Consider the following 27,085-nt stretch of genomic DNA (forward strand, 5'->3'; position numbering starts at 1 on the left):
TGGGTACCTGGGCAGTGGGCCAATGGAGCCCCGTCTACCCCACTATCGTGACCGGTACGTACTTTTGTACCTCCCCGCGCTCTGGAGATGGTCGGATTGGTTTGCTCCAAAGAAGAACATCATTGAAGTCAGAGAACCTTCAATTGCTTCTTCTCAACTGCCAATTGGTCGAACTAATGATTCGGGTTTATTTTATCTATATTTCTTTCGTGGAGAGGGCCACGTCTAGCATGCTTTGAGGAGACTTTACCGAGTGATGCCACGACGCATAGTCATGCAAAACCCCCGAGATGGATCATGAACTTCTCCTCCCCCAAGGAGGACAAGGAATGAGCGAAGGCTAGCTGTAGGGCGGCATAGACTGCCCGAGCAAGTGACCTTGCTTTTACGGGGAGATCTGGGGAGTTTCCCCAGTTGCGTGATGCAATTGGAACCCCAGCCGCGAAGACCCGAACTTGGCAGTTGAGGTCAGCCCAGTGTTAGTCGACAACATCACGCCACTCTCCCATACACGCCCATCATGCGACAGTGCCATCATCATCGGCTCAGCGAGAAGTGATAGACGAACAACATAAAATGGACCACAGATCCCTCCATACTTAGCAGAGACGATAGACAGGCTAAGCATCACAATGGCATCAAGAAGAACTTGTCAACAACTATGGCGCACTCAACCCACCCTAACAAGCGGCATCATAAGCCAAAGCATCACAAAACCGGCAACAATCGCCAGAACCCTGCCCACAACGACGACAGCAATACTCCTACCCAAAGCCCGACTTATAACTCGATGCCGGCAATCAAATTCCTTCTCATCTCAACATCAAACTCGCCCATTCTCAAGCCATTCTCCTAAGACAGAAGCAGCAGCGGCGGCGCCCGTCACCCCGAAATGGATGCCGCCTAGCGACCCCACTTCCCGGCCCGTCGTCATCCTGGGCGCGGGGGTCCTTGGCCGGCGATTAGCCGTTATGTGGGCCTCTACGGGCCGGCCCGTCGTTCTCCACGACGTCGACTCGAGCGTGCTTTCGTCTGCGATGCCTTACGTCGGCGACGCGCTTACCACAGTTTGCGCTGTCCGTGAGACGCACCCGGGCAGGGTGACGACAAGCACTGTTTTGGAGGAATCGTGCAGCGGCAATCCCTGGATGGTGATCGAAGCTCTTCCCGAGGATCCAGAGATTAAGCGTGAGATGCTGGGTAAAGTCGACGCCCTCGTTCCCGAGGACTGTATCCTGGCTTCCAACAGCTCAACGTGGCCAACGTCAGCTTTAAGACATCTGATTACCCGGCCAGAGCGCCTGCTGAACACGCACTATCACCTCCCACCGCGGAATACATACGTCGAGCTAATGACTTGCGGCGTCACGGACCAAGACCTCATGCCCTTCCTGAAGAAGCAGATGAAGAGCGTGGGGTTCAACCCCCTGGCACTCCCGCACGAGTCTGTCGGTTTCGTCTTCAACCGGATATGGTCCGCCGTCAAGTCAGACACGCTACGCATACTACAGGCGGAACTCGCTTCGCCCCGGGACATTGACGCTCTCTTCAGAGACTTCTTCCACGCTGAGAAAGGACCCTGTGAGAAGATGGACGAGGTTGGGCTGGACACTGTATGGCAGGTTGAAAGGAACAGGGTGAACATGGGGGTAGTGGATGCGAAGAAGGCCGGGTACACGGACTGGCTGGAGGAGAATTACGTTTCTAGAGGGAGGCTGGGGGAGAAGACGGGGGATGGGCTATACTCGGCCGAGGAGAGGAAGATCTTGCGTGAGAAGAGGGCTCGGGCGGAGAGCTCGTATCTGAAGTTGCGCCGATGATATACGGCCGATTGTATGCTTCGGGGTAGCGTTTTCTGTTTCATCAAATGGAAGGAGAATTGATTGGTTACGTCCTGTTAGGGTAGCTCAATGTTGCAGAAGTATTGATGAAAGATTATATCCTGATAAACAAGCAGCAGTGCCATTATTCGACTAGTCGGCCCTCATCTCGTCAGTTTCTCGGTCAAAGCCACGGCATGTGTGCGAACTTCGTTCCCGCGTCAGAATTCTCGGCTCCAGTTCCCTTCACGTGCTTCAGAATCTGGGTTTCTTCTTTTGTGGCTCCTCCGCCTCTGCTGATCTATCCCCGCCAATGGCAGTCTTCTTGGCCTGGTTCCTCATGTAGTTGAGATTATTGTCCGAGATTGGTGACTTGAAGTCCCTCCTCGAAACTTCGAATCGATCCATGATTTTATCTAAAGGAGAGCATCTCTTGTGGACCGCTTGAGTTTTAGATCGGAGGCCGGAAGCCAATGCCAAAGGTCGTTGACGTATCCGAGAAAGCATGTTCTAGTTTCCTGCGGGACCCCGAATCTCCCTAGACGAAGTTGTTCAACAGCTTTCATTACTTCAACCAGGGCAGCGTCGTTGCACCGGTCCTTGATTGCTTTCCAATCAGTCGCAGACAGGGCAGGAGTCTTGGAAGGAGGATGCCCATATCCATAATAGTCAGCATAATGCGATTCAGGCTGCTCTTTGGGTCGTTCTTTTTTGCATCCTCGGCCTTCTAATCCTTCCCGAATGGCGGCGTGAAAGAGTGAACTCAATTCATCCAAAATATCCTGTCGAGCCTTCGTGATGTCATCTGATTACCGCTTGTTAAGCATATTCCATAATGTTATATTTAGGAATCCACCTATTATGCTATTGGCTTCATAACAGTCGTAAGTGTTGAGAGGGGCCCCTCTTTTATCAACAATCTGCCCTTCGGTGTTGACGTTGGACCTAAGGACGAAATCTCGACATTTCAATTCAAAGGTCCTTTCCTCCCCGAGCTCCCAGGCAATCCACAATAGTCTTTCGTTCCCTTCCAAGACCTCATCGAGGTTCTTGTGAGGTTCGAACCAGATTGGCGCCCACTGGAATATGACCGACAGCATTTCAGACTTGTTCGTGACAACAAGCAACTGATAGAGCTCGTCCAGCTTCAGCTTCTGCGGGACCGCCCTGAAGCGGCCATGGATGATGTTGAGGAGAATGAAGAAGGGCGCAGTGCGGTCTTCGGGGAGCTTCACGATCCAGATGTCTCCGTCGGGCTTGGACTCCGAAAATCCACCAAAGAGCATTGCTCGAAGCACGGGAGACGCGCGCGCTAGTGCCCTAGAGCAGACGACGAATTCGAACACGTCCCCGAAGCCATCCTCTAGACTGCCGACTCTGAGAGTGAGGTCGCCTCGATCGTCGAAGGAGATCTTTTCCGTCACGCTGGGAGATTCCGCTGGCTCGGGACCATTGGTTTTGGGTTCGTCAGAATTCTCCAGGACGTCAGACGAGTTCTCTGTGGCTGACGCCATGGTGGGTGCTTGCATTTGGTCGTTCTGAGTTCTGGCGACAGAGCCTCAATCGGGTGCATGCGACTAAGCAGCTTGCATCTAGATATGGTATATATGCATATGGTAAATCTATGAGTGGGGGGTTCGCTGTATACCCTGGGTCACTGAGCACCGAGCTCGCCGCCACTACTCATCTAGGTGCTAAGGTAGACGTAGGTAGGCTCTTAGTATCTTGGGCGGGAGGAAAGAAAGCTAGTGGCCAATACGTCATTGATACCTGTTTCAGAGTCTACAGAGGCGTGCTGCGTGCTTTTACGTGCACGCGAGAAGAAACTGAGCAAGCTCCCCATGAGAGTTGTAGATGCAACGGACGATTGAGAAGGAAATAGTTCTACTGGCACGCAAGTACAAGATCAGTGTAAGTTGAGAGTGAATCTTGATGGAGGAAGCTGTATAAATCACCTGTGGACACCGCTCTTAAACTTCAACCGCAGCCCCCTTCTTTCGACAGTTTCCTCTCCTTGAATTTCATAAATTCAGCCAATCATTCAAGTTCCCGGAAAGCCATGAGTCAATACTTAAAACATCGTGGAATGTACTTTTAGTCCGACTTCATAAATTGCGGAATTCACCCTCACTGAGAAAGAAAGACTCTACTGAGAACGAATGCACAGCTGTTGCAACACCGAAGATCCAGGTATCTAAGCCTCAATCATTGTTCACTTCTCGGAAACCAACGAGCCAAAGACTGCTCTGATGGAAGCTTCTGGGAGTCTAAGTAAAGCCTTGAAGAATCAATGGTTTCTCATGTTTCTGCGTCGAGGCCGAAATTGCTACTGTGACTTCCATCCCGATATCTGAACTCGCGCCTGAATTTGGCCCAATTTCTCTTGCGTTGAGACCAGGTCCAGATGCAAGTAAAATTGATTTTCCAGCTTTCTCTTCATTTCTTCAAAAGGATCGCAAAGGTCATGTTCTTCAAAAGTATAGGCTTTCACACTCTTAAGTGTGTTGCGCAATTCTATGGCACTGCCTGAATAATCCGGATGGCTCAGTGCTTTTCGATCGAGCAGAAGCGCAATATCGAAACCTTTCTCTTTCCAAATGGTGGTCAAGGACTCTTCACTCATAATGTCTTGAATCATGGAAGTGCATTCATCGTAATCTGGATTATTGTCCTTGCCGCAGTGTTTGCTAGCACTCTCGAGGTTCATAGCATCCCTGAGCTCTGTGAACATGAAGTCTAGGAGTCGATTTCGGACTTTTACTATGTCATCTGTTTCCCGTTAGATACAGTACTTTGGTGCAGGATGCATGGTTACTTGAATGCCTGATGACCAGAGTGTGAAAGACTCACCAGTGATTCTCGCTTCAGCAAGATATTTCTCTATAGGGTCGGGTGTCTCTGGCCACTTGATGCTACCTTTCCCATCACCGGAGCATATGAAGCCTAAGTGGTTGACCATTTCGTTGTATATTTCCCTTGCGCCAATCTCCCAAGCGATCCAGGCAATGTGTCCCTTGTAAGACGAGTCGGCCCTTTCTTTCTCTGTGGGCATCCAATTTTTGAGGTGCGGGCCCAAACTCCATGTAGCACCATATAGTTGAGCATGTGCCAAGAGACCATAGAGCTGAATAAGACGGACCTTATCCGGGATAAAGCGCTTCTCATCGTGGATGATCGCAAGGAGGATCAGCATCACCTGGGGATTGTCGAATGGCATTTTCTCCACGCGTTGTTCCTTATTTTGCCAATTTGGCTCAAACATGAAGACACCAGGAGAAGCTTTCGTCATTTTCTCAGGGGAAACGAAGATCGTGGGTAGCGATTTGGTGTCCTTGCCAATCTCGAGGCAAATGGGATTTTCCTTGCAAAAAGTAATAACCCGGTCGTCCGGTATTTTTGCGACGACCGAATCCCACGTTGTCTCCGTAGACGTCATGTCTGTAAACTAACAGTTGCTGTCAATGACCGTGGGAATAGTCGAGCTGCTATTTGGTTAAAAACTTTGGGAGTAACACCTTACCTTCAATATGAAACTTGCGCAATTCTAAGGGTAGTGTTGTTCAAGATCTATTGCGAATGACGGAGCGTTGAAGAAGAAACTTTTGTCGTCTGTTCTGTTCCTCCTTGAGGAAGCAGATGACTCACTTATATGCCACCTCATACAAGGAAATGCGGAGCGCCTCGTGAATCGGGCTCAACGGAAAGGTGACCAAGGCTACATTCATTCCTTTTGACCTCGGTCGAATGCTCCTGGTGGCGGTAGTAAGGGTGAAGGTTCTTTGGTTTCCTGCACCAGTGACAAAGGCGCTGTGTGGAAACAGGGATTCGAAAACCTCCATCATCAAAGAAACAATCGGAGTCTGCGGTCTCTAGGTAGTTACACAAGGCCAAGCGAGAAGTCAGTTTTGAAGAGTGAGAGCACTGCTTAGATGCGGCTGCCCGGCCGGATTTGGCATGCCTGACAAGCGGGCGACTTCGTCGATCTTTTGGGGCAATGAGCAGGCCGGTGGCACACAACTTACCTCCGTCTCCCCATCTATTCATCCAGCACAGACGCCCTCTTAGGTGAAGATTTATTACTTCGATAGTGCCTTCCAAGCCTTGGGCCCTAAGCTCTCTGAATGTGGATGTGCTAAGGCGCTGGGCGTTGACCAGACTCTATCCTACGTATAATATCACAGCGTATCCGGTACTTTTCGGAGGCAAAAGCTTCTGAGATACGCACTTTGGCTCCGGCTCGCTCATATTTGATGGCATAACTGTGGATGCGAGTCAGACAGGGCGTTTATTAAACCACAACACTGATGTTCGGCTGTTGCGTTATCAGCATAATTCTGTGCTTCGTTTCCGGTAACGTTAGGCCATAACATAAGGGGCACCGCCATCCTTCGGTTCGCTTGAGGGGATTTGAAAAGTCTTCCTTGAAGCATTGAAACGATGTCACTAGGTCTCTTTTCTTCCAGTGCGACATCTCAGGGCCATCAGAGTTAAGCTCTCTCCATGGCCAGTGCAGCTGTTCAACCAAGCTTCAAAATCGAAAAACCTCAGATACTAAACTGAAACGAAGATAAACTTTTATTTCTAGGGGCTCATGTACATCGTTCAACAAACTTATGGATGACGTTTGGCACATACTTCGTCTGAGTGAGCCACGTATACTCCCCGCTCATACTTGAAGCTTCAATACATGCTGAATGCGGCTGGGTGCTCTATGAATCATCCACTTTTGTGGGACCTGTATCCATTAGAGGTGACCGAGCACTTTTCAGATTTCTAAATCGAATATGAACGCGCTATCCCAGCGTCCACTTGAACGCCTTAGCTTTCTCCGTCAATTTTTCCTGGCGTTTCGAGTCCAATTTGAAAGGAGGCCAGCTGGGTTCCCTTTCGAACTTGTCTCTCATCTCCCTAAAAGGATCGCATGTGTCGTGAGCGGCTTCGCATTTCACCGCCAACAGCCTCTGTCGCAATCCCTTGATGCTGCCTCTATAAGTTGAAATACTTTCACCTAGGAAGACCTGGCCCAGGCCATCGACATCGAGCTTCTCACTGATTCTGCATTTGGACTCTTCAGTCATGTAGTCGTGAATGGCGCTAGTGCACTTATCTCGTTCATCTTCTAGTACGTTGTTGGCAATGCAGCCTTTGCCACTATTGCCGAGCGATATAGCGTCTCTCAGCTCTCTGATCACTTCTTCCAGCCTTTCTTTACGGACAGAAGCCACATTGGCTGCTTTATGTTAGGCCATCAAATTCTTCGCCTATTTAATGATCAAGATGTGAAAGGCTCACCAGGAACTTCGGCGTTATCTTTATCACTGCGATGGAGGGCTTGTTGAATGATCGGCTCCCCGCGGGATTCCGGTCTTATGACATTGCATAGTTAGTCAAGTTTGCATATAAATGCCAGGTGGTCGATCATATCGCCATACAAATGTTCCGCGCCAATCTTCCAAGCGAGCCAGGCAGCGACGTCAACCAGTGATGCTTTAATGTTACTTTTATCGTACTGTGCGGGAATCAAATGCTCCAGGTACGGGCCCAAGAGATGCCCCAGACCGAGATTTTCAGCTATGCCAATTAGGTCGCAGAGGTCCGCCACGGAGTCTTTCTTCACTTCGGGGACTTTGATCAGAATTGAGGCCTTGTTCGGAACGTATAATTCGGTACCGTGGGCGATGTCGAAGAGGATCAGTACCAAATCGGCAGCATAGTTTGCTAAGCGCTCCGTATATTCCGAGAATAATCTGTGGTGCTTCCCAAACCCCTCTGAAGCTTCCGCCAGGATCTCCAGGGAGACCGTGGCCGTGACCCCCATATCAGGGTTTTGAAAAAGGTTACCACCAACATTAAAGGAGTGGGAAGGCGTGGAATCATCGTTGCAAAAGTTGATAGGTTGGTCAACCCGCAGCTCTACAATGACGGAATTCAACAAGTTGCTAATATAAGAAGACGTCATATCTGCAAGGCGAAGGCTTGTCTTGATGATGCTAGGAAGCTTCTGCCCGATTGTAAGCTTTAGGATTCGCGCATTTCTCCATCTAATCTGGTATAGGACTTACGAATTCTCTGTGGTGTAGTGTTTTACGTATTGTGCAGCTGTTGGTGGTGCGATTCAGGAGGGCTCGTGGCGTTTGTCCCGTTCCATCTAAAGAAAAAAGGCGGACTTTTATACATATTTTTCTGTGCATGAGGATGCGGAGCGCGACCAGAATCGACATCATCGGCAAGGAACTTTTGGTTGGCTGTCCGTAGTGTAAGGGACTCAGGGGGTATGTATTCCTTTGACCTTCGGCTCATTGCCCCTCGTGGAGGTGACGGGGGTAAACATCGTACGTTTTACCGTACTCGTGACAAAGGCACTGTGTCAAGACAGCAATTTGGAACCCGCCACAAAGGAACTAATCCAAGTTTTTGGCTCCCAGTAACACAGAGGCAACAGACGGGTTTGTGAGGATGAGATCAGCGGCCAACAGCGTTTGCCCGGCCCCAGGTCAGGCCAGGCACGCCTCATAGCGCCAGTAAGATGTTGAGCTTGGTCGATCTTTTGGGTCACTTTACGGGAGCTTAGGACACCATCTGGCCTACTCAATTGACGAGTTACTGAGGTCAACTCGGTTCTTTCTTTTTTCATTTGATGTTGGCGTTGTTTTGTAAGAGTTCGTCTCTTGAATATGTAAGTATAGTGTCATATCCCACAACATTTGATAAAGTGTTTTGGCCTTTGCTCACAGCTACAACGGTAGGACATCTACGAGTGGCACTGCCTGCCCACTGAAGGTCCGATCGAGCCTCGCGCCATTATTGCCGTAGCAAGTGGAAATCGAGACTGGAGCGGTATGTTTCACTTTTTGTTTGGATTTAACTTTCCCAAAAGGTAGGAATTATAGTACTAAGTCGTTTCCCTAACATAGATAATTACACTTGGGGAGTTGAGAGCAGCGGACCTCATTATCAGTATCAACAAGTCCTCCTCACACTCGAAACCAGCTAGAAAGAAAGCAAAGAGAATGAACCGCTCGTATTCTTGCAAAATCCTTCATTAGCTAGTTCCCCATATTTCCCAATGGACACAGCCTGTGAGTTCCAATGGACCATACGATGCTGAAGTCTGGATGAATACCTTTTGAGTTTTGAAAAAGAAGTGATTCCTCGTTTTTCTCCATCAGTCTAGCCTCTGTTTCGAATTCCCCATTCCGTGATGTCAGCTCGCTGCAAGAAGTCTAAACTTGCGAACCGTCAAGCTGTGGCCATAAGTCGCCTCTTGAAATGTCCTGCATCTTTCTGAAAGGATCGCAAATCTCGTGGCCCCGAAGAGTAGTGCAACATGTTTCCAGAACCGGGAGAATGCGGCCATGATATTTTGAACACTCGACCGGCTCATCCTTGATGAAGCTATCGAATCCCCATCCAACCGATTCGACAGTCTCCTTCAAGGATTCCTTGATCTTGGAGTTGCATTTCTGGCTATCCTCTTTGGTTGCGTGGGTGATTACACAGCCTCGGTCCTTGGAAGCGTCGTATTCATACTTAGGGAGCCGCTTTCTTATGGCCAACAGGGCATAATCGTAAAACTTCTTTGCATCGCCTGTTTTTGTTAGGAAATGCCGCTTCTTCCGACTCCCCAATTTTGAAACACGCGCGCTGCTCACCGAAGATTTTTCCATATAATTTGTTCCACTCAGGTTCTTCAACATTCGGCGGGAGGCGGCCCGTCAATGGAATCCTGATGGCGAGCTCGATGACCTTCTCGCGGTAGATTCTACCGAGCCGATTTCTCGAGCAGCCCACGCGGTCTTAACAATATCGCCGCCAGATATAAGGAGTTTTCTTCCAGACTCATCGGGCATCCATCGCTTAAGATGCGGTACCAGATGTTGTAAGAGGCCATACTATTCTGCGTGTTCCAGCAGACTCCTGAACTCCTCAGTGGAGACCGTGGGTGGAACGAGATGTGGAGGGCGTCCGTGGACGATTGCAAGGAGAACGACCATTGAACCGACGACATCGTCATCGTCGCCTAGCCACATGGTTCCTTTGTTAGTATATCCGTCAATTAATCTCTTGTCCTTGTCTTGGAACATTTGGGAGGCTCTCGTAAAGATGTCAGACTGAACAATGATTTCCAACTGCGACCTCCGAGTTGCCTCCAGTTCACATGGCAAATGGCGAGGAGCAAGAGGCCTTTTTGCCATGATCAAACGAAGATCGCGACTTTCATCTCCCAATTTGATAGTGTTGCCTTCTGTCAACTCGTCCTCAAATGAGTCCCACATTTTGACAGTCTGCTGGAGAGATGCGGATCGGTCTCGTGTGTGATGTGGCTGTGGCGAGAGTGTAATACCTTTTTATTCGTGAGCCTCGGACCTGGAAGAAAAGGAGATTTACCACTTCTGTCCCTACTTTAATTATTGAACTTACAAATGTGTTGCAGTGAAGTGCTGAATAAAATTGAGGAAAGTCGGTGCTTGAGGAAGAACTAGCAGCATTGGTCCAGCCGACGTTGGAGGAAACGAGGCTATCTTATATCCGTCTTGTGCTGCGTGCAAAGAGAGACAGAAAGATGGAGAATCCTGCAGCCATTTACGCATGAATCCGGCAGCTTTTAGTCTACTGAACAGAGATCAATGCTAATTTCTCTCCTTTGAATTTTAGTGGCTGAACTCCTGGTCGTATAGAGATTCAACATTCGCTTCGTTTACCACAGCAGCGGCAGGGAAGTTGTACCGGGACAGAAACCCACCCCAAACAAAATCATTTGAGCATGTGACACCTGATTACACAAACACCAGCAATGAACAGACATGATCAGGAACAACAAAGACGGAGTTCAGCTTCCACAGTTCAACTTCTAGGTATGCTACCTCTGGGCCTCTTCGGGCATTATTTCCATTGCATCAAGCCACTCCATCGTAAACGCCGTCACAATCTTCGTCCAGTCCCTCACCGTCGGCATATCGAGGTGCTCCCCATCATCCTGCGTCGTGTGCCATACGTCGGGGAAAGGCGAGGGAATCATATGCAGAATGTTGACGCCCTTCATCATGAAGGGGACGTGGTCGTCACCAATGCCGCTACGCCCGAACATCTGGTTAACCTTGTTGATATCGTAGAGGAACGGCATCTTGGGCTTGCTCTCAAGTAAGTTGAGATCACGCATGCGCTTCTCAATGTCGGCCATGGCTTTGTAGGCCCAGTGAGTTGACTGAAAGTAGGAAGGGACCTTGGGCTCTGCTGAGCCAAGAAGATCGAGCAGCACGAACATGCTGATCTGCTCTAGGGGGTTCTTGTAATGAGACATGGCTGGGTTAAATGTGTTCTCCCACTCGAGAGCCAGGGACCTAGAGCAAGATGTTAGTGTGATGAGCCTCATGCTGTTTCATACTTCACTGACCTTGCGCCATATAGTGAGTCGGTATCCGTCCATGACTTGAAAGCTTCCTCTCCATCGAGAAGCAGGATCTGCAGACCCATATCCTGGGGAACCGTACCACCGTTCTCCCCAAGGGCCACCATCTCATCGTACATCTGGGTCATCATCGGGTCCAGCGCCCTTGCAACGTGCAGCAGCATAGCGCACGGCGCAGCGCTATCCGTTGCGCCGATGAAGCCCTTGGGTTCAATCTTGCTGTCGTAATGCGCCACCAGGGTGAGATAGTTGGCCTGGCCAGGCTTCGTCCATGGTGGTTCGCGCCTGATGATTAGATTCTGAAACGGAATATCGGTGTTTCCCGTGGCGGGTGTCTTATCCGTTGAATTTTGCCATTGGATGTTCCATTTCGGTAAATTCTTGGTGAAGAAATCGACGAAATGCTGTTGCGTCTTGAGCTGCCCATCCGTGCCGGGCACTCGGGGGATGAGAATGGGGGCCAGCAATGGGCCGTTGTGAATGTCAAAGTCGGCTTCGGATACCGTGACGTTCTTGAGCACGGCTGCCGAGAGCGGTGTGTAGGCGCATACCGAGGTTGCGAAAAGGAGATGAAGGAACGTGATCCAGAGTCCGCGGACGGAATGGTCTCTCACGAGAGGGAGAGCCATGGCGAGCTGTGACGAATGACAGCAGCAAGGGCACGATAGGACCCTATTCTCATGAACTCATGCTGTGTTTGCGGGCCGAGATCGATGGCGGCGCGTCTCTTTGTCGTCGTCGTCGTCGTCGTCGCTGGTAAGAGGGGGAGATGGCGAGTTTGGATGAGTTCGCGACGGAGCTCCGGGATTTGATGAGAGGTTCAGAGCTGTGGTTGAGTTTCCGAAGAGGTGTCAACTTTTGGACGTCCTCCGACCGAGGGATGGACCGGCCGCAACGGGTTAGAGCGAAACTGTCCTGCAACATGGAGCTGCAGTCCCCCTGTGGCTCTGTTTTAAAATAGCGGGTCACTGAGCGCATTAGGTAAGACGCGCTGGGACCCGTTTCTCCGCACGGCCCGTGGGGTGCACGCTCCACCGCGACGACCTCACCTCGCTCTTCATCTCACTCCATCTCACTCATCCCTTTCACTCATCCCTTGCCTCACACATATCGTGCATCTCATTCATCACTGAGCACTGTCAAGGCGCCTTGCACCAAGACGCGCATCAAGCCTTGGGAGACAGGACTTAAGATCATACTCGTCGCTCCAGGCGAACCTGAAGTACCTGATATGGCATTCCTCCGACTTAACGTGCATCTTACTTATCACTGAGCACTGCTACCTTCACTCGGCCTAGCCATGCCTTCAGTGACGATGAGAGTTCGAACACTTCAAGTGGGAATCAGATCGCTTCTGAGGGGACGAAGAGTAGCACTGGCAGTCCTGCATTCAACATCTACTTTTCATTTACAATGCTCTCCTCTGATCTATATTTTATACCCACACGGACAACCCTAGCATTGTGACATCCCCATCTATGACCTCTTCACCAAGATTAGATGTCTCCGTACAGATTCATTACTCTCATTCCTCCCCCGTCATCTCAGTCGGTGCTCAAAGTGCCAACGACCCTCAAACCCCAACAGCAGCTGTCATAAACAAGCGTTCCCTCTTCATCAGCACACTGCAGACCAAGACAAGCGCCCCAGCTGTGATGACCAAGATGTAAGGCAAATTCAGAGCTTCGACGATAACCTCGAGAACCTCCTGCTGCATCCGCGGCGGCAGCGTCGTGACAAAGTCCGTCCCGACACCAGCAATCGCAGCCTGAATCTGGTCCTCCGTGACAGTATCCGGAAGAATTGCAGTCAGCCGCTTCTCAGCCCTGTTCAGAAACACCGCATTACTGACCGCCAGCGCGATATTAATACCGCTCGTCTGCGCCAAGGCAATCAGAGAGGACGCAACAGCAGCCTTGGGCGCCGTCACGCTGGCTTGGGCAATCGAGAAGCCCGCTTGTGTGAAAGTCCCCACGCCGGCACCAAGCATGGCCGAGGCCCCATATATCCAAGCCGTGCTGGTGTCGGTCTCGACGACGTACATCAACGTGGAAGCAACGACACTAATGATGCCGCCGACGGTGAACCACGGCATATACAGCCCGAATTTTCCGGATGGGTGCGACAGCATGCCGCCTTGAATCAGGGTCACGGTGACCATGACTAGGATGAACGGTAGCAGGCGGACAGCCGCATCGATAGCGCTGTCGCCCCTCGTGAATTGGAAGAAGATGGGAACAAAGTACACCGGCACGAAGATGGCGCAACCTCCGGCGGCCGTGACGCAGAACATGAGGATGATGGTTCGATAGTACTTGCGGGAAGTGATGAGCTCGACTGGGAAGATGCGGCGCTCCTTGGTCGTGCCGATGCAGTACGCCTGCTGGATACCAAAGACGATGAACAAGACGCCTGCGACAACAAAGAGTGCTATCTCGGAGCCAGAGTTCCACTCGTACAGGACGCCGCCGAAGGAGATGCCCATGGTGAAGCAGACGATGGCACCCAGCATCAGCGGGGCACCGATCCAGTCGATTTCGGCGAGTCGCTGCAGGATGGTCGCGCCAGGCTGAGGGTCGGGAGACGGCAGCATGAAGAGATACACCGGCGCGGCCAGGCCACCGATGGGGAGGTTGATGTAGAAAGCCCAGCCGTTGGGAGTCAGTGATTGAGGAGGGCATCGACCATGGTCGAGATGACTTACCGCCACGTCGCATCCGAGTCAGCAAAGGCACCTCCTACAACAGGCCCAAGCAGGGTTCCTAGCCCCCACGTAATTCCAATACTAGCGAGATACGCAGGCCGCTCCTGGATCGTCGTGGTCGCGGCGATGAGGACCATCACCCCGAGATACATACCAATACCGCCGAGACCGCACAACGCCCGCCCGACGATGAGGCTGTTCATATTCGGCGCCGCACCGCAGAGAGCACTACCCGCTTCGAAGATAGCGACACTGGCGATGTAGAGCCACTTGGGCTTTAGATGCGAATACAGCTGGCCATAAAAGAGGTTGACAGCCGTGGCTGCCATGATGAAAGCTACAGCGAGCCACGCGATATCTTTGAGGGAGTCGAACTGCAGCACGATCTGCGGCTGCACGTCAGCGACGACGGTGTTGTCCAGGGCGAAGAGGAAGGTCGATGAGAGGATGGCGAAAACGATGAGGCACCACTTGACTCCGGTGACGGTACGGACAGGCTCGATGGCGACAGCATCTTTGCCTCGCTCTGTGTCGGTGTTGTCTCCTGAGGGGGGGCCTTTGGTGGAAGAAGAGTCGGGTTGCTCTGCCTTCTCTAGCGGCCCTCCGGTCTGGGGCTGGGCTTCAGTCTTGGCTATTATTTTGTCGAGGGTTCGCACCTGAAAGATACGAGTGTGAAGCCGTCGAGTGTGAGATCCTGCGGCCTTCCGTATTGTTGCCCGGATCCGCGAACGTTAAAATACTCTTCCGACTCTCTCCTCTCTAGGCCGTCGTTATCTCAGGCTCGTACGCCACCAAGCCGTAAGCTGAACTCGAGCCATCTGGACCAATGGCTTCCGCAATCTCGTAAATCTCAAAGCAGAGTCAGCGTGTAAGCTCTGCATACAGCTGCAGCATATCAAAGCCAGCTCTTGCAGTGAGCGAGCTTACCAGCCAACCCGCCAAGACCCCGAGTTTGGCGTTGAATCGCAGGCTGCAGCAAAGACAGCCCAGGCGCAAACAGTCCGGCTGATGCCTGCTATGCACGCCTTTGAGGTTCCGGTCAATGCTACTGAGAAGACATCTCAGGTTATACAGAGGCGCGCGGATAGTCGGTCCGTTGAACAACCTCTTTGAACCGCGGCCGACGCTTACCGCAACCTCACCAACCCTTGAGCATTGACGAAGCATGCATACAAAGCTCATCATACGGGCCATGCATGAGGGTGGTCCAACGTCCCGGGTTTCTGGAAAATCCAAATCTCACTAACGGCCCTCGCACCGCGGTCTCATTGGCCTTCTGCTGACGTGACACGATAACGGGTCTAGCATGTGATGATATTGATAAGCTTCCGGGAGCTCAAGCTGACGGGTTGCAGGTCAGAAACGCCATAGTTGTAGATTTCAAAGATACTGAGCACGGTCTGGCATATCAGACACAGGCTTTTTGACTTGTAGACCATACCGGTAGACACGCTTTCTCCTATTCAAGACGATTCGATGTCGTGGTCCAATGAAACTCGTCAACTCGATGAGGCTGAGATAAGCTTGTCAGCGGCCAGTTCACGAGAAACGTGTTGTTGAGTAATTCGGGACATGGAAAGACATGTTGTAGATGAAGCTCTATTCTCAATGTTGCCTTCCTAATGCCCTTTAAGGAATGTCCATGGCTTATCCCAGCGGTTCAGAAAGCTTACAGCCTGTGTGCTATTTGCCATTCCTTCCCTCCTGTGCAAGAAAAGCCAATCATTCCCTTCACAAACCACTTCACGATGCCAATTTCCACGATTCAATCACCAAAGTTTGCAAGCCATTCGCTTACTCGTCGTCCGAATTGAAGACCACCTCGACATTCTTGGCTGCCACCTGCTTGCCATCATGAATGACAGTGAAGTCCACGCTCTTTCCGGAGCATGTCATCTCGACTTCGTAAGTGATCTTTGCAAAGACCTTGCCCATGGGATTAGTGAAGCGAGGAAGGGATGCGAAGTTGATCTTCTTCTTCCAAGTAATGGTGCATAACTCGTTGACGCGGTGGTCCAGTCTCTCCGGAGGGGGCCACGCCTCACTGGAGTAGATTGTTCCCTCGACCTGACTAGGAACTGACTCCCAAAGGCGGTAGTACGACTTGGTAACCGGATCCACAGAAGAGACATCGGTTCCCTAGCATAGGTGTCAGCTTTTAGTTACCCCTGGAGAATTTCCTATTCTTAACATACTCGCTGAAGAAACCAGTCCATGCAAGTATCAACCTTCCATGAGAGTTCATCTTCACACCAGTATCTGTCTTTCTTCTCGTGCTCCTCGGGGTCGTAGTCCATCGAGCAGCAGGTGCCGTAGCTCATACGAGAGACCCTAGACTTGATCTCGACTGCAAGACCGGGAGCGAGGTTGCGACGCGTCAGTCCATGAATAGTTGCACCCCGACAGATCGCAGTCCACCTGTTCCGTGTTAGCATTGGCTTAGAAGGTATAAGAAGGAGACTTACGGCTTGGCTCCATGGCCCTGAAGAATCTCAATGTTGTTACCGACTTCTTCCTTAAGGCGGCTCCGTAGATACGGGCACCTGCCAAACCCCCCAACAAGAATGATTTGCTTTCGCACCCAATGTTAGTTGTTCATCATCCAACAAGGAGAGTGACTCTTACCTTGGGCTTCGACTCCGTCTTCATCAAGACAGCCTCGATCTGCTTTTCTACCAGTGAGATTGTCTGGTTGACGACGGGGTCGAAGACTTTGAGCAGGTCCTCTTGATCAAGGCTGAGGTTTCGTTTGCGCTTCATGCCCCGCTGCTGAGATCCAGGAACACGACACTCGGATGGAAGGTTGATTTGCCAGTCATCGTCCTGGTTCTTGAAAGAAGGCTTGATGCAATGCTCCCATTCGTCATTCAATAACTTCCTGGCGTCTTCTTTGGGGATATTGTTCCAAGCTTGAGGAGTGACCTTCTCCTGAAGCATGTTGACAAATGCCTCATCAAGGAAGACGCCGCCACAGAGGTCGCCGTCACCCTGGACCGCCTCTCGGACGATGAAGGGATCCAAGCTCAGGATCTCGTAGGTGATGAGGTCGACGGTTCCGCCACCAGCATCACACACAACGATGTGATCTCCAACCTATGAAGTAACTAGTCAGTGCCACGCCACTCAAAACCGAAACAGTTCACATACCTCGGTGGTGGGCATCTTTGACAAGTCCTTCATCGTAGCAAGAGCCGCCGCTTCGGGCTCCGAGATGAAGGACAAGCTCGTCTCTCCAGCTGGACGTGAATCCAGCAAGCCAGCATCTTCGGCAGCTCTGCGCATTCTTGCCTTGGCGTAATCCGGCCAGATTGCCGGAAGAGTGATGACGATGTGAAACTGGCACATCCTGACCATTGCGTCGCCAACTGTGCTGACAATGCACTCTATAGCGTGGTTCCATAGGTTTTGGAGGTATCTGCTAATGATCTCGACCGGCTCTTTATTCGCGCTCTTAGCCAGTCTTCTCGCGATAGCAATCTGGGTAGAATCTCGGACGTTCTCGGGAAGGTCACGCTCATCAACAAGCAAGAGCTTGAACCACTTCAACGGCTCCTGCTTTCCATCGCTGGGTATGGCATATCCCCAAGAAGAGTTCCCGCTTTTTCTTTGGAAAAGAATGGACGACGGTACCTTCTCTTTGTCGGAGTTGAGGTTTATCTTGGACTCCCAGCGGCTGATGACCTCGATGTCGTCGGGCTGACCGGAGTAGGCCCAACTGACGCCGGAGAAGCTTTCGAGTAGTCAGAAGATAGCCCATGAAGGTTAAGCAAGAAAAGGAAGTAGTATGATATTCTTACGTCGTGCCGAAGTCTATGCCAATGACGATGGCCTTCTCATTTTCTTCAGAAATCCGAGTTCTCACCATGATGGGCTACACTTTCCCGCCGAAAGCTTCTGTAGATGTTGGTCTGGGTGGGCCTCGTCAGTAAAGAAAAAAATGTGGTGAAATTGGGGGAAAGCGGTGATGAGCTTGTGTGAAGGAGATATGAGAAAGATGGGAAACGGAAAATACTGACATTTCCAGGTAATGTAAAGAGAAAGTTGGAGAAGAAAACGTATTAAAAGCCCTGAGAGCTTAGCAAGAAAACTGAGTCAAAAAAGATGAAGTTTGAAAAGTGTGCAGTGAGAGAGAGTGGTGAGGTGTCGAGTTGAGAAGGTGAAGTAGATGTTTCTCTCAAAAGTGCAGCCGAGGAGAATGGGTGCATTGTACCTGCCTTCCCTCACTTAGGCCACAGGACACAAAAATAAGAGAGAAAGGAAGGTACCTATTTCAAAAGAAAAGGAAGGAAGTTTGGGTGGCAGGCAATGCCCTTATATCACCCTCGTCCCGCACCGACCTTACCTCTATCTCACCTCGTACAACTTTCTCTCATTGACTCAGCGTCTTTCTCATACAACGATCCTATTACCTTTAAGGACGCTCGCTTGCGCGAAGACTCCCGAAAATTCCTCACATCGGCAAGAGATTAATCAAGTTGCTCAGCTGAACCATGGCTGAGCATGCACAGGTAAACTTCCCCAGATACTCTAACTTCACAAAATCTTTCCCTCGAATCCTAACTGGATTACAGGAACGCTTCATACTGATTGAGGATACTGAGGCAGACTCTCCCATCAGCTTACCAGAAGATGCGCCCCGAGAGGGCAAGACTCCGCACCCAATGAACACCGACGGCCCTCACGAGCAGATGCCGCTTTCCTTTGGGGCACGTATAGCAGCCCTCCCTCCTCGCCAGAGACTCAATCGAATTGTTCGCAAAAACTTTTACAACAAGAACCTCGATGATATACGTTGGAGGAAAAGGAATGTGCGCCACAATGGCTCGGTGCCATATCACCAAAAGCACACCTTCGTCATCATAGGCAAGACGAGGGCTGCGCTACAGTCACAGCGCATCGAGAAGCTTTCAAATCGCCTTGGTATATGTGAAGAAGAGAAGAAAAAACTTCAGGAGTTTCTGGACAAGGCAAATGATGAAGCAACCGACACGGAGAAGAAGCTAGCGGATGCGCTTGAGAAGGCCGCTGATGCTGAGGCAGAGCTGGCTCAGCGAGAGTCAAATCATCGAAATGCCATGAACAGCCTTGAGGAGCACAATTGCAAGGTTTTGGAACGGATGGCGAACCTTGAGTTCCGACTCGAAGAATATGAGGACGCGAAACTAAAGACCCAGCCTTTTGCAAACTCCAGTAAGGTCTCGGACGAATCGATCACGGCCATATGGGCGAAGATGCGGTACAACATCAACTACCTTGCGAACCACGTTCTCACCGGCTGTCCCTCGGAGAGAGAACTGAAAGACGGCAGCATCAACGACTCTTGTTTTCTCGGTTCCGATGGCATCAATTATTACATCGACCAGCTCCAAGACGAGGAAATGAGACCCTTCGTCGTGGAACACTACATTTGGAAGACTGTCATAGGACGATTCTTCGACCTCGGGGTAGACGGAAGTTACGAAAAGACTTGGGCCGGCACAATCGGGAAGAGCTTCATTACCTGCTTCGAGAAGCTACTAGGTGAGATTATTCCCCATCCCAGTGCCTATCTTGCGACCATCGTTACTGAAGCCTTTGAATGATAGTTTTATGCGACCGTAGGCAAGTGGACCCAACGAAGCTTCTACATTGCAAGGCTGAGATGGGAGAGATGATCGGGCAGATGATTGGTGTCGACCACCCAGAGCTGTTGAGGGTGACACAGATGGAGATCACGGCCTTCGCCAATTTCTTTCCCAAAGAGTGTTCTGACTACAAAGTAAAGCGCGAAAAGCTTCAGAAGCATATCATCAAGATATTCGACGATGCGTTGCAGCTCCGCGGGATCTTCATGGCTTCCAGAGCTTACTTCTACCCGAAATGGTGCCACAAGGAGGTGACGGGTGGAGGCCGCATCCGTTTCGACGACAAGTCTATGGAAGCCGAGGGCTGGGAGCAGGAGCCGCTCGGTGATGGGAACATGGTACTATGCAACATCTCGCCGGGTCTAGTGAAGGTTGGCACTGCTGATGGCGACGGCTATGACTCAGATCTCCTGCTAGTCAAGGCGAGGGTTGTCTGTGACTAGCCAAGGCTTCAGCATCGCATGTAGGAGAAGAAGCAAGGAGAGTCGTGGATTCCGAGATAGTTAACGTAGCGCAATAGACTGCGTCAAAGAAGACAGCCTCTTTGTCACCAAAAACTTCCCCGAACATATGTCACAATTCGCAATGCCATTCAACGGCTAGGCAGACAACTCAACTCGACAACCTTACGGTTGGCAATCTCTTGGTCTCTATTCGTATTCCGGTGAGCATATCGGCCAACTTGTTCTTTTCGGCGATTCACAATAACATTTCTATCCATGGCATTTTTTGTCATAATTGTTGAGGGTTAGACAGCAAGAGCTTTCATAGACAGCCACCCTCAGTAACATTATGTCGACAAGTCCTCATGCTGTGGAAGCTGATGCCTGGCAAATACTCCTAGCTTGAACATGAGAGTCTGCATTTACTTACAAGACTTATTGGAGAAAATCATCGCCGCATTTCAATGCACCTGCTAAATTCACGGGCTTGATGAACGCGAGCGTGGGCTACTTCTGGGGCCGGAATTTTCTCGGCATACGCGCCAAGCTACAGAGGAAACAAACTTTCGGAAAATTTTCATCAGCAAGCACAATAGCTCAGGGGTAGAGCGCTGGGCTCATAACCCAGAGGTCCCTGGATCGAAACCAGGTTGTGCTATTTCTTTTGCGTTTTTACCATCTTTATGTCGCCTTTTGCTCTTTTCCTTCATTTTTTTCACCAAAACCATTCTTTTGAGTTTGTATTCATAAGAATTTTGAAGAAATTGTAAATTTTCCTCTTCTGCAAAGTGCGAGCGGAGAACCACATCACCCACCACTCCCCCAAGACCACCGCACACCTTCTGCCCTATGCCAGGCGACCTCTATCAAAATCACACTCCCAACGGCCCCGGCGCATGTCTCAAAGAGCCGGAAATCGGAATAGTTCCCGGTACTGAAGCCGTCCCACCCAGTAGCAACCCCCCACGCCGAGTCGGTGCCGGCCGAATAAGCTTAGTTGAGTCTTAGTAGCTTGAGGCCAACGATGATAGGACACCGCCCCAGTCTCGCGCCATCGAATGGAGCGCTTATCTCCGCGACAATCCCCCGGAGTCGAGTCTCGGTAAATGCTTTAAGCGCTCCATGAGTCGCGCGTCATAGACGAAGTTCCGAGCTGTTTAGCATGTTTGCCGACGGACTTTTTCTCTTGCTTGAATGCGCCGTTGGGAAGAACATGGAGTTTACAACTACCTCGATTTGACTTTGCGCTCGGTGAATGAGGATACAGAAGGTTTAGTGGGACTTTCTGAAGAGCAAAGAGCAACAACGACTCTTGAAGATTGTCAACTCTACGCAATGACTTCATCATTTCTAATCAACTAGCCCCAACGGACTCCCGCACGCTAAGAGTGTTTCGCGAACAAGCGGATAAACAATCTCTGGAGACTGTTGACTTCGTTACTGTGTCGCATACCTACTTCAACTTGAAGAAGAAAGAAAGTTCATCGGAGCGCATTGCATTTGGAGAGTCAATAGCTCCAGAGGGGCACCAATGTTGGAGAAGCGAAACTCTGCTGAACGCAGCAGAGGTGACACGGACGCCAGCAACAAGGACATGGGCTCAACGCCCACAGGCGCAGGCGCAGGCGCAACGGCAGGGCCCGACGAAGCGGTGGTGGCTGCCGCAGAAGGAAAAGAAGCTTCCATGCCGCAGGAGGTAATACGCAATTCAGCCCCGAACTCTACCCAGGATGGCGGCTTTGCAGGAGACGACGATGAGAAGCGAGTATTCACGGGCGGTGGAAATGAGACGAGGTCACCGTCGCCGTCGCCTTCGAATTCAGACTGCGAGTCGCATCGAGATGGCGACGAGAAAGGTGGTCGCAAGGGATTTATTGGCGCGACGGTGGGATTTCTTACGTGGACGCCGAGGAAGTTACGATATGATCCCAAGAATCCTCCGCAATTCACGCTCGGGCTCAACTTTTTGTTCGCGGTTGTAAGTCACCTTCAGTCATACACACATGATGGAATGAGATGCTGAACAACGTAGGCTGCGACGTTCACCGTCGCCAACCTGTACTACAACCAGCCGGTCCTCAACAGGATCGCAGAGACATTCAACGTCAGCTTCGAGAGGGCATCATCGGTCGCGACGCTGATGCAAGCCGGGTATGCAGCAGGCTTACTCTTCATCTGCCCGTTGGGCGACATGCTACGCCGACGACCATTCATCCTAGGCCTCATCTGGGTGACAGCAATGCTAGTAAGTAAACCCACCAACACCTTTCGCAAACCACATCCTAACGTCCTCCCAGTGGCTCGGTCTCTGCCTAACAAACTCCTTCCAAGCCTTCCTAGGCCTATCCTTCATCGTCGGCGCTACAACAGTAACACCACAACTCATGCTCCCGCTCGTAGCAGACATGGCACCCCCCGAACGCAAAGCAAGCTCCCTATCCATCACGACATCAGGCCTCATGCTCGGCATGCTCATCGCGCGGCTGCTCTCGGGAATCGTGGCGAACTATACCTCCTGGCGCAACATCTACTGGTTCTCTTTCGGGGCGCAGAACTTGCTGCTCGTCCTGCTATTCTTCTTCGTGCCGGATTACCCGTCGACAAACCCGGACGGGCTGAATTACTTTAGAGCGCTGTGGACTATTGTGACGATGTTGTTTACGGAGCCGATACTGGTACAGGCGTGTCTGATTGGGTTCTTCATTAGTTCCATCTTTACGTCCTTTTGGACGACGTTGACGTTTCTGTTGGCTTCGCCGCCGTATGAGTACCCCTCCATCACGATCGGCTTGTTCTCGCTGATTGGTATCGCCGCGATTTGTGGTGGGCCGGTGTATGGGCGTCTCATCATGGATCGATATGTGCCGTGGCTATCCTCTGTGCTCGGGCAGACGGTCATCCTCATCGGGTGTATCATTGGTGCTTTCACGGGTACCTTTACCGTTGCTGGACCCGTGATCCAGGCGATTTGCATCGATATGGGGATTCAGACTGCACAGACTGCCAACCGGACTGCGATTTACACCATTAACCCCAAGGCGAGGAACCGGGTGAACACGGCGTACATGGTATGCGTGTTCTGCGGGCAGTTGACAGGTACGGCGGTGGGGAATAGGTTGTATGCGCAGGGCGGGTGGAAGTACAGCGCGGGCACCTCCAGTATGTGATCCCCTCGAGCCGTCTCATTGCTACGGTAACGGATGGCTTTGCTAACGATTTATAGTTGGATTCATTGGATTGTCGTTGATCATCACCATGCTCAAGGGTCCACGGGAGAAGAGCTGGATCGGATGGAGCGGCGGATTCAAGCTTCGCAAAGACGCGCCGAAAGCTCAGCCGACCTCGCCCGAAGAAGCACAGGGGCCGGTAGAGGAGCCGGTGGAGAAGAAGACGGATATCGGCGCCGGTGGTGATGAGAATCGGCGGTGACAGGGTCCGATGGGTGGAGGAACTGGCCGGGGGGGTGAAGCTATTCGGTGGTTGGGCCGTGCCGAGCTGCCGTTCCATGGTTTCGGGAGACGCTAATCGACTGTTCTAGATTACTTAGCCAAAGGGAATCTTGATCAAACGAAACTCAATGTGTTTATTCGATGATTTTGAAACTGAAATGAAGAAGGTTACTTTGAAGCTGAAGGAGAAATGACGCAGCAGTTTGGTTTGGGGTAACAAACGGCGCAAGAGTCCAGACCAGAAAATGGTACCCGGCAGCGACTACAGCGAGACCCCGGGCAGCAGACCCGCCAAGAACGCCCGCCAAGACCCATAATGAGGCCCTGGGGGGGGTTGAGTGGTGGCTGAGGCGAGGCAAACTTTAGCGAGGTGCAGCGCCGGCATGTCACTGGACAAGGGGGCCACGGGGGGCAACAATCACGACACTTTGGGCGACATTAGCGATGGGCGGCCGTTGAAGGGTCGCCGCTGATGGTGAGGCACTGGGGCTACAGCACCCGGAGCAGCGATCCTTCAACGCCCCCGCGATTGAGGCCCACCAAAATCACCAACCACCCGCCTGCGACCTGCGACCAACCGCCAAGATCGGCAAGGCAACCTGGCCGACGGAAAGAGAGAGAAGAAAAAAAACATGTTCCTCATCAATGAGTGAGAGAATGACCAGGGGGGGTGATGCGGATGATTATCTCACTCACTTCGCTTTTTCACTCTCACTCTCACCGACTCTCACCTCATTCACCTAACAGAATAAGCCTCACTCACCATCAATTGAAGGCTCACTCACCAATTGACGACAACTCACTCACGCATCACGACCTGGCCATGTCAAACACCACCCAGCTCACCACCATCCCCAAAACGCCCTGATGGCCCGCTACCAAGGCCTCGACTCGTCCGATCTGTTCCGCTTCGACACCCTCGCCTTGCGCGACGACATCCTCGTCTCGGACGACAACGCCATCTCCAAGGTCGAGTACGACGAGTACGTTGTCTTCAAAAAGGACAATGGCATCCCCTCGGGCGCCAAGACGGGACTAGAGGACGACGAGGATATCAGTTTCCAGCTGCAGCACAAGGAAGAGGTACCTGGTCACCACACGCTTGATCTAGCTTTTCGTCATGGGTACTCTGTGGACCATAATGTGAGTCTTCCCCTATATGATCCAATTGAGACTAGTATTCAAGAAACTAACGGCATGGCAGGGTGTATTCACACAAGAGCCAGTGCGGCATCCAGAGTTGGTTCTAGATGGACGGGTTCGACGAGTGTGAGTTCACCCACCTTATTGAGTATTTCATCTCAGACAGAGACTAACAGCAACAGCATCTGCTTCCGCCGCAACAAATCCTTTGACCGCCGAGAAGACGGCATCACCATGACCCCAAGAGACCTCGACGCAATGGACCTACACCCCGCCACCCTCCAGTACTCCCGCCGCGTCACAAACGAATCCCGCTTCTGGTCCCTCGACCGCTCCAAACTGAGTGAGTATTCATGCCAGCAACCATCTTCCTCACCCTCACTTGCAATGTACTTCAACTAACACCTGGCAGGCCTCATCCTCTCCTTCTCCAAAAACCCAAGAACGCCCTACGACTTCATGTCCCTAACCTACGACGTCCGCAACCGCACCTCCTCCGTCCTCGTCCGCCAATCCTACCACCCACGCCAGCACTCCCTCGAGAACCTAGACGAATACGACCAGCGCCTCGAGGCCTGCCGCGCCCACTGGGCCCACCCCTTCATCACCCCCGTCGTCCTCCTCCAAGTCCAATTCATGCGTACCGAAGAGGCCGTCATGGAGAACATCAACCACGTCAAAGCCCTTGAGTGGCAAGTCAGCTCCATCGCCGGCTTCGAAGCTTTCGAAATGGAGCGTGAGAAGCGCTCGAAGCTCATGCGCCGCTTAACTTTCGCCTCGTCCACGGCCGCGGCCTCGCACAACGAGAAGACGCCGCAGATTGCGGGGCCGATGAGCATGGCGAACCTGATGAAGAGTGCGCACGACGTGCTCAAAGAGTCTATCAAGCTGCTCGATACCGTGCGGTGGATGGAAAGGGTCGTGAAGCTGATGCTGCAGGCCGGCGACGAGCTCGCGGAGCGCATGTCGACGGGGGAACTCAAGATCCGGCTGGACGATTTCCACGTAAGACAGACGGACGCCGATCAGAGGGATGAGCAGGACCAGCAGGTCCAGCCTGACGAGCCGCCTACGGGCCCGCCGTCGAGGTCGTCTGCGAGTACGAGGAGGAGGTCGCTGCCCAAGGCGCCTGATCCGCTGGCTGATCCGCTGGGGAACCATTGGCATGAGATTCGGCAGTATCTTGAGGGGTTGCAGCGGATGTGTATGGGTCTCGAGACAGATCGACGCATGTCGGAGGCCCGATGTCGCGCCCAGATTGATATCGTGAGTTACCATCGTCACTATTTCCTACGAGATGAATCCCCCCTTCGGCAGAGCTAATATTACCCAGATCTACAGTAAAATGGCCCAAGAAGATAACGTCCTCAACGCCCGCATGGCCGTCGCCTCCTCCCGCGACTCCTCCTCAATGAAAGCCCTCGCCGTAATAACAGCAGTCTTCCTCCCCGGCGAGTTCCTCGGCACCCTCTTCGGCATGTCCATGTTCGACTGGCAAGCCTCGGGCGAAGACGCAGACAGCAGCGACAACGGAGGCGGCACCTCCACGAACCCAAAGGACCCGATCCCCGTGCTGAGTCACCTCTTCTGGGTCTACTGGGCCACCGTCATACCCTTGACGATCGGTATCCTCGTCGCCTGGCGCGCGTGGTGGGTCAGCCAGGACCGGTATTTCCGGAGGCACCTGTCGAGGGAGTTGTCGGAGGAGCGGTACTGGACTGCTGATGGGAAGCCGAGAGATTTGGAGCATTCTTTCTGGTGGGATTTCTTTTACTTGTCTGTGAGGCGGGATGAGCGGCCTGCGCCGTCGGCGAACGATTTGTATGGGAGTAATACGCTTGAGCTGTCGCCGAGTATGTCGCAGGACAAGGACGACATGAGGTCCCCGCGTGGGGATATGACTGTGCGGAGAGGTCAGATTTCGTTTTTGAGGTCGCAGAGTATCCGGCAACGGAATACTGTTGCCGTGTAGTGTGTGGTTTGAGTATAGTGTACGCCTAGTTATGATCCTTGATGATGGGCGGCTTGTTTGCTTTTTGCATGTCTACTTGGGCGGCTTTCTTGGTAATTGGTAGACGGACGAGTGTCTATACGCATCATGATGGGGGATTTGGCTGGAGATAAGTTTGGCCAAAGATGTATATAGATGAAATGAATGCCCACGATTCATGACGATGAAGCGGCTGATGATGGTCACTCCCCACATCTCGTGGGGTGCTTCGGGCATTCAGCGACGCTGGGCAGCTACTGTTCAAGGAAACTTTCACAAGTCTCACAATTCTCGTCGGCGAAAGAACGGAAAGCAACGACTGATAGTAGTTGAATAGCCTTGTGAGGAGACACCAGCAAGCAACGTGGTAGGTGGCCACAAGAGAAGAAACCAAATACAGGCATCACTATGAACCAACAAGTGCGAATGATTCTTTGCTGCATTGCGGAGATATCTAGACTAAGTTACTCGTCCCTTGACGGTATAACTATGCCATGTCCTCA

At 51.7% G+C, this 27,085-nt stretch overlaps 7 protein-coding genes and 1 non-coding gene across 8 annotated transcripts; 5 read left to right on the forward strand and 3 right to left on the reverse strand.

The window, feature by feature from the left end:
• Positions 1–896: 896 nt before the first annotated feature.
• Positions 897–1,820, forward strand: N0V96_002730 (uncharacterized protein; the record flags this gene model as incomplete). Its single annotated transcript, XM_053187222.2, has 1 exon — positions 897–1,820. One exon carries the CDS (start codon positions 897–899, stop codon positions 1,818–1,820), a length of 924 nt encoding a protein of 307 aa, XP_053054726.2.
• Positions 1,821–2,075: 255 nt separating this feature from the next.
• On the reverse strand, positions 2,076–3,334 carry N0V96_002731 (uncharacterized protein; the record flags this gene model as incomplete). Its single annotated transcript, XM_053187221.2, has 2 exons — positions 2,076–2,236; positions 2,701–3,334. 2 exons carry the CDS (start codon positions 3,332–3,334, stop codon positions 2,076–2,078), a joined length of 795 nt encoding a protein of 264 aa, XP_053054725.2.
• A 7,346-nt stretch (positions 3,335–10,680) lies between these two features.
• On the reverse strand, positions 10,681–11,858 carry N0V96_002732 (uncharacterized protein; the record flags this gene model as incomplete). Its single annotated transcript, XM_053187220.1, has 2 exons — positions 10,681–11,161; positions 11,215–11,858. 2 exons carry the CDS (start codon positions 11,856–11,858, stop codon positions 10,681–10,683), a joined length of 1,125 nt encoding a protein of 374 aa, XP_053054724.1.
• Positions 11,859–12,802: 944 nt separating this feature from the next.
• On the reverse strand, positions 12,803–17,798 carry N0V96_002733 (uncharacterized protein; the record flags this gene model as incomplete). Its single annotated transcript, XM_053187218.2, has 10 exons — positions 12,803–13,928; positions 14,003–14,589; positions 15,065–15,080; positions 15,181–15,234; positions 15,732–16,072; positions 16,129–16,351; positions 16,399–16,505; positions 16,559–17,026; positions 17,081–17,663; positions 17,731–17,798. The coding sequence occupies 10 exons, from the start codon at positions 17,796–17,798 to the stop codon at positions 12,803–12,805; spliced, it is 3,573 nt and encodes a 1,190-aa protein (XP_053054722.2).
• Positions 17,799–18,423: 625 nt separating this feature from the next.
• Positions 18,424–20,000, forward strand: N0V96_002734 (uncharacterized protein; the record flags this gene model as incomplete). Its single annotated transcript, XM_065756610.1, has 3 exons — positions 18,424–18,441; positions 18,505–19,453; positions 19,519–20,000. The coding sequence occupies 3 exons, from the start codon at positions 18,424–18,426 to the stop codon at positions 19,998–20,000; spliced, it is 1,449 nt and encodes a 482-aa protein (XP_065614979.1).
• A 586-nt stretch (positions 20,001–20,586) lies between these two features.
• Positions 20,587–20,658, forward strand: N0V96_002735. Its single transcript has one exon. It is a non-coding gene; the product is annotated as a tRNA-Met (tRNA).
• An 873-nt stretch (positions 20,659–21,531) lies between these two features.
• On the forward strand, positions 21,532–23,429 carry N0V96_002736 (uncharacterized protein; the record flags this gene model as incomplete). Its single annotated transcript, XM_053187216.1, has 4 exons — positions 21,532–21,978; positions 22,033–22,245; positions 22,298–23,159; positions 23,224–23,429. 4 exons carry the CDS (start codon positions 21,532–21,534, stop codon positions 23,427–23,429), a joined length of 1,728 nt encoding a protein of 575 aa, XP_053054720.1.
• Positions 23,430–24,316: 887 nt separating this feature from the next.
• Positions 24,317–26,564, forward strand: N0V96_002737 (uncharacterized protein; the record flags this gene model as incomplete). The annotated part of the gene is made up of 5 exons (XM_065756611.1): positions 24,317–24,592; positions 24,654–24,718; positions 24,775–24,935; positions 25,005–25,858; positions 25,926–26,564. 5 exons carry the CDS (start codon positions 24,317–24,319, stop codon positions 26,562–26,564), a joined length of 1,995 nt encoding a protein of 664 aa, XP_065614980.1.
• Positions 26,565–27,085: the final 521 nt, after the last annotated feature.

The sequence above is a fragment of the Colletotrichum fioriniae genome (assembly GCF_027942845.1).
Source record: "Colletotrichum fioriniae strain IMI 355084 chromosome Unknown scaffold_2, whole genome shotgun sequence".
Taxonomy (NCBI): Eukaryota; Fungi; Ascomycota; class Sordariomycetes; order Glomerellales; family Glomerellaceae; genus Colletotrichum; species Colletotrichum fioriniae.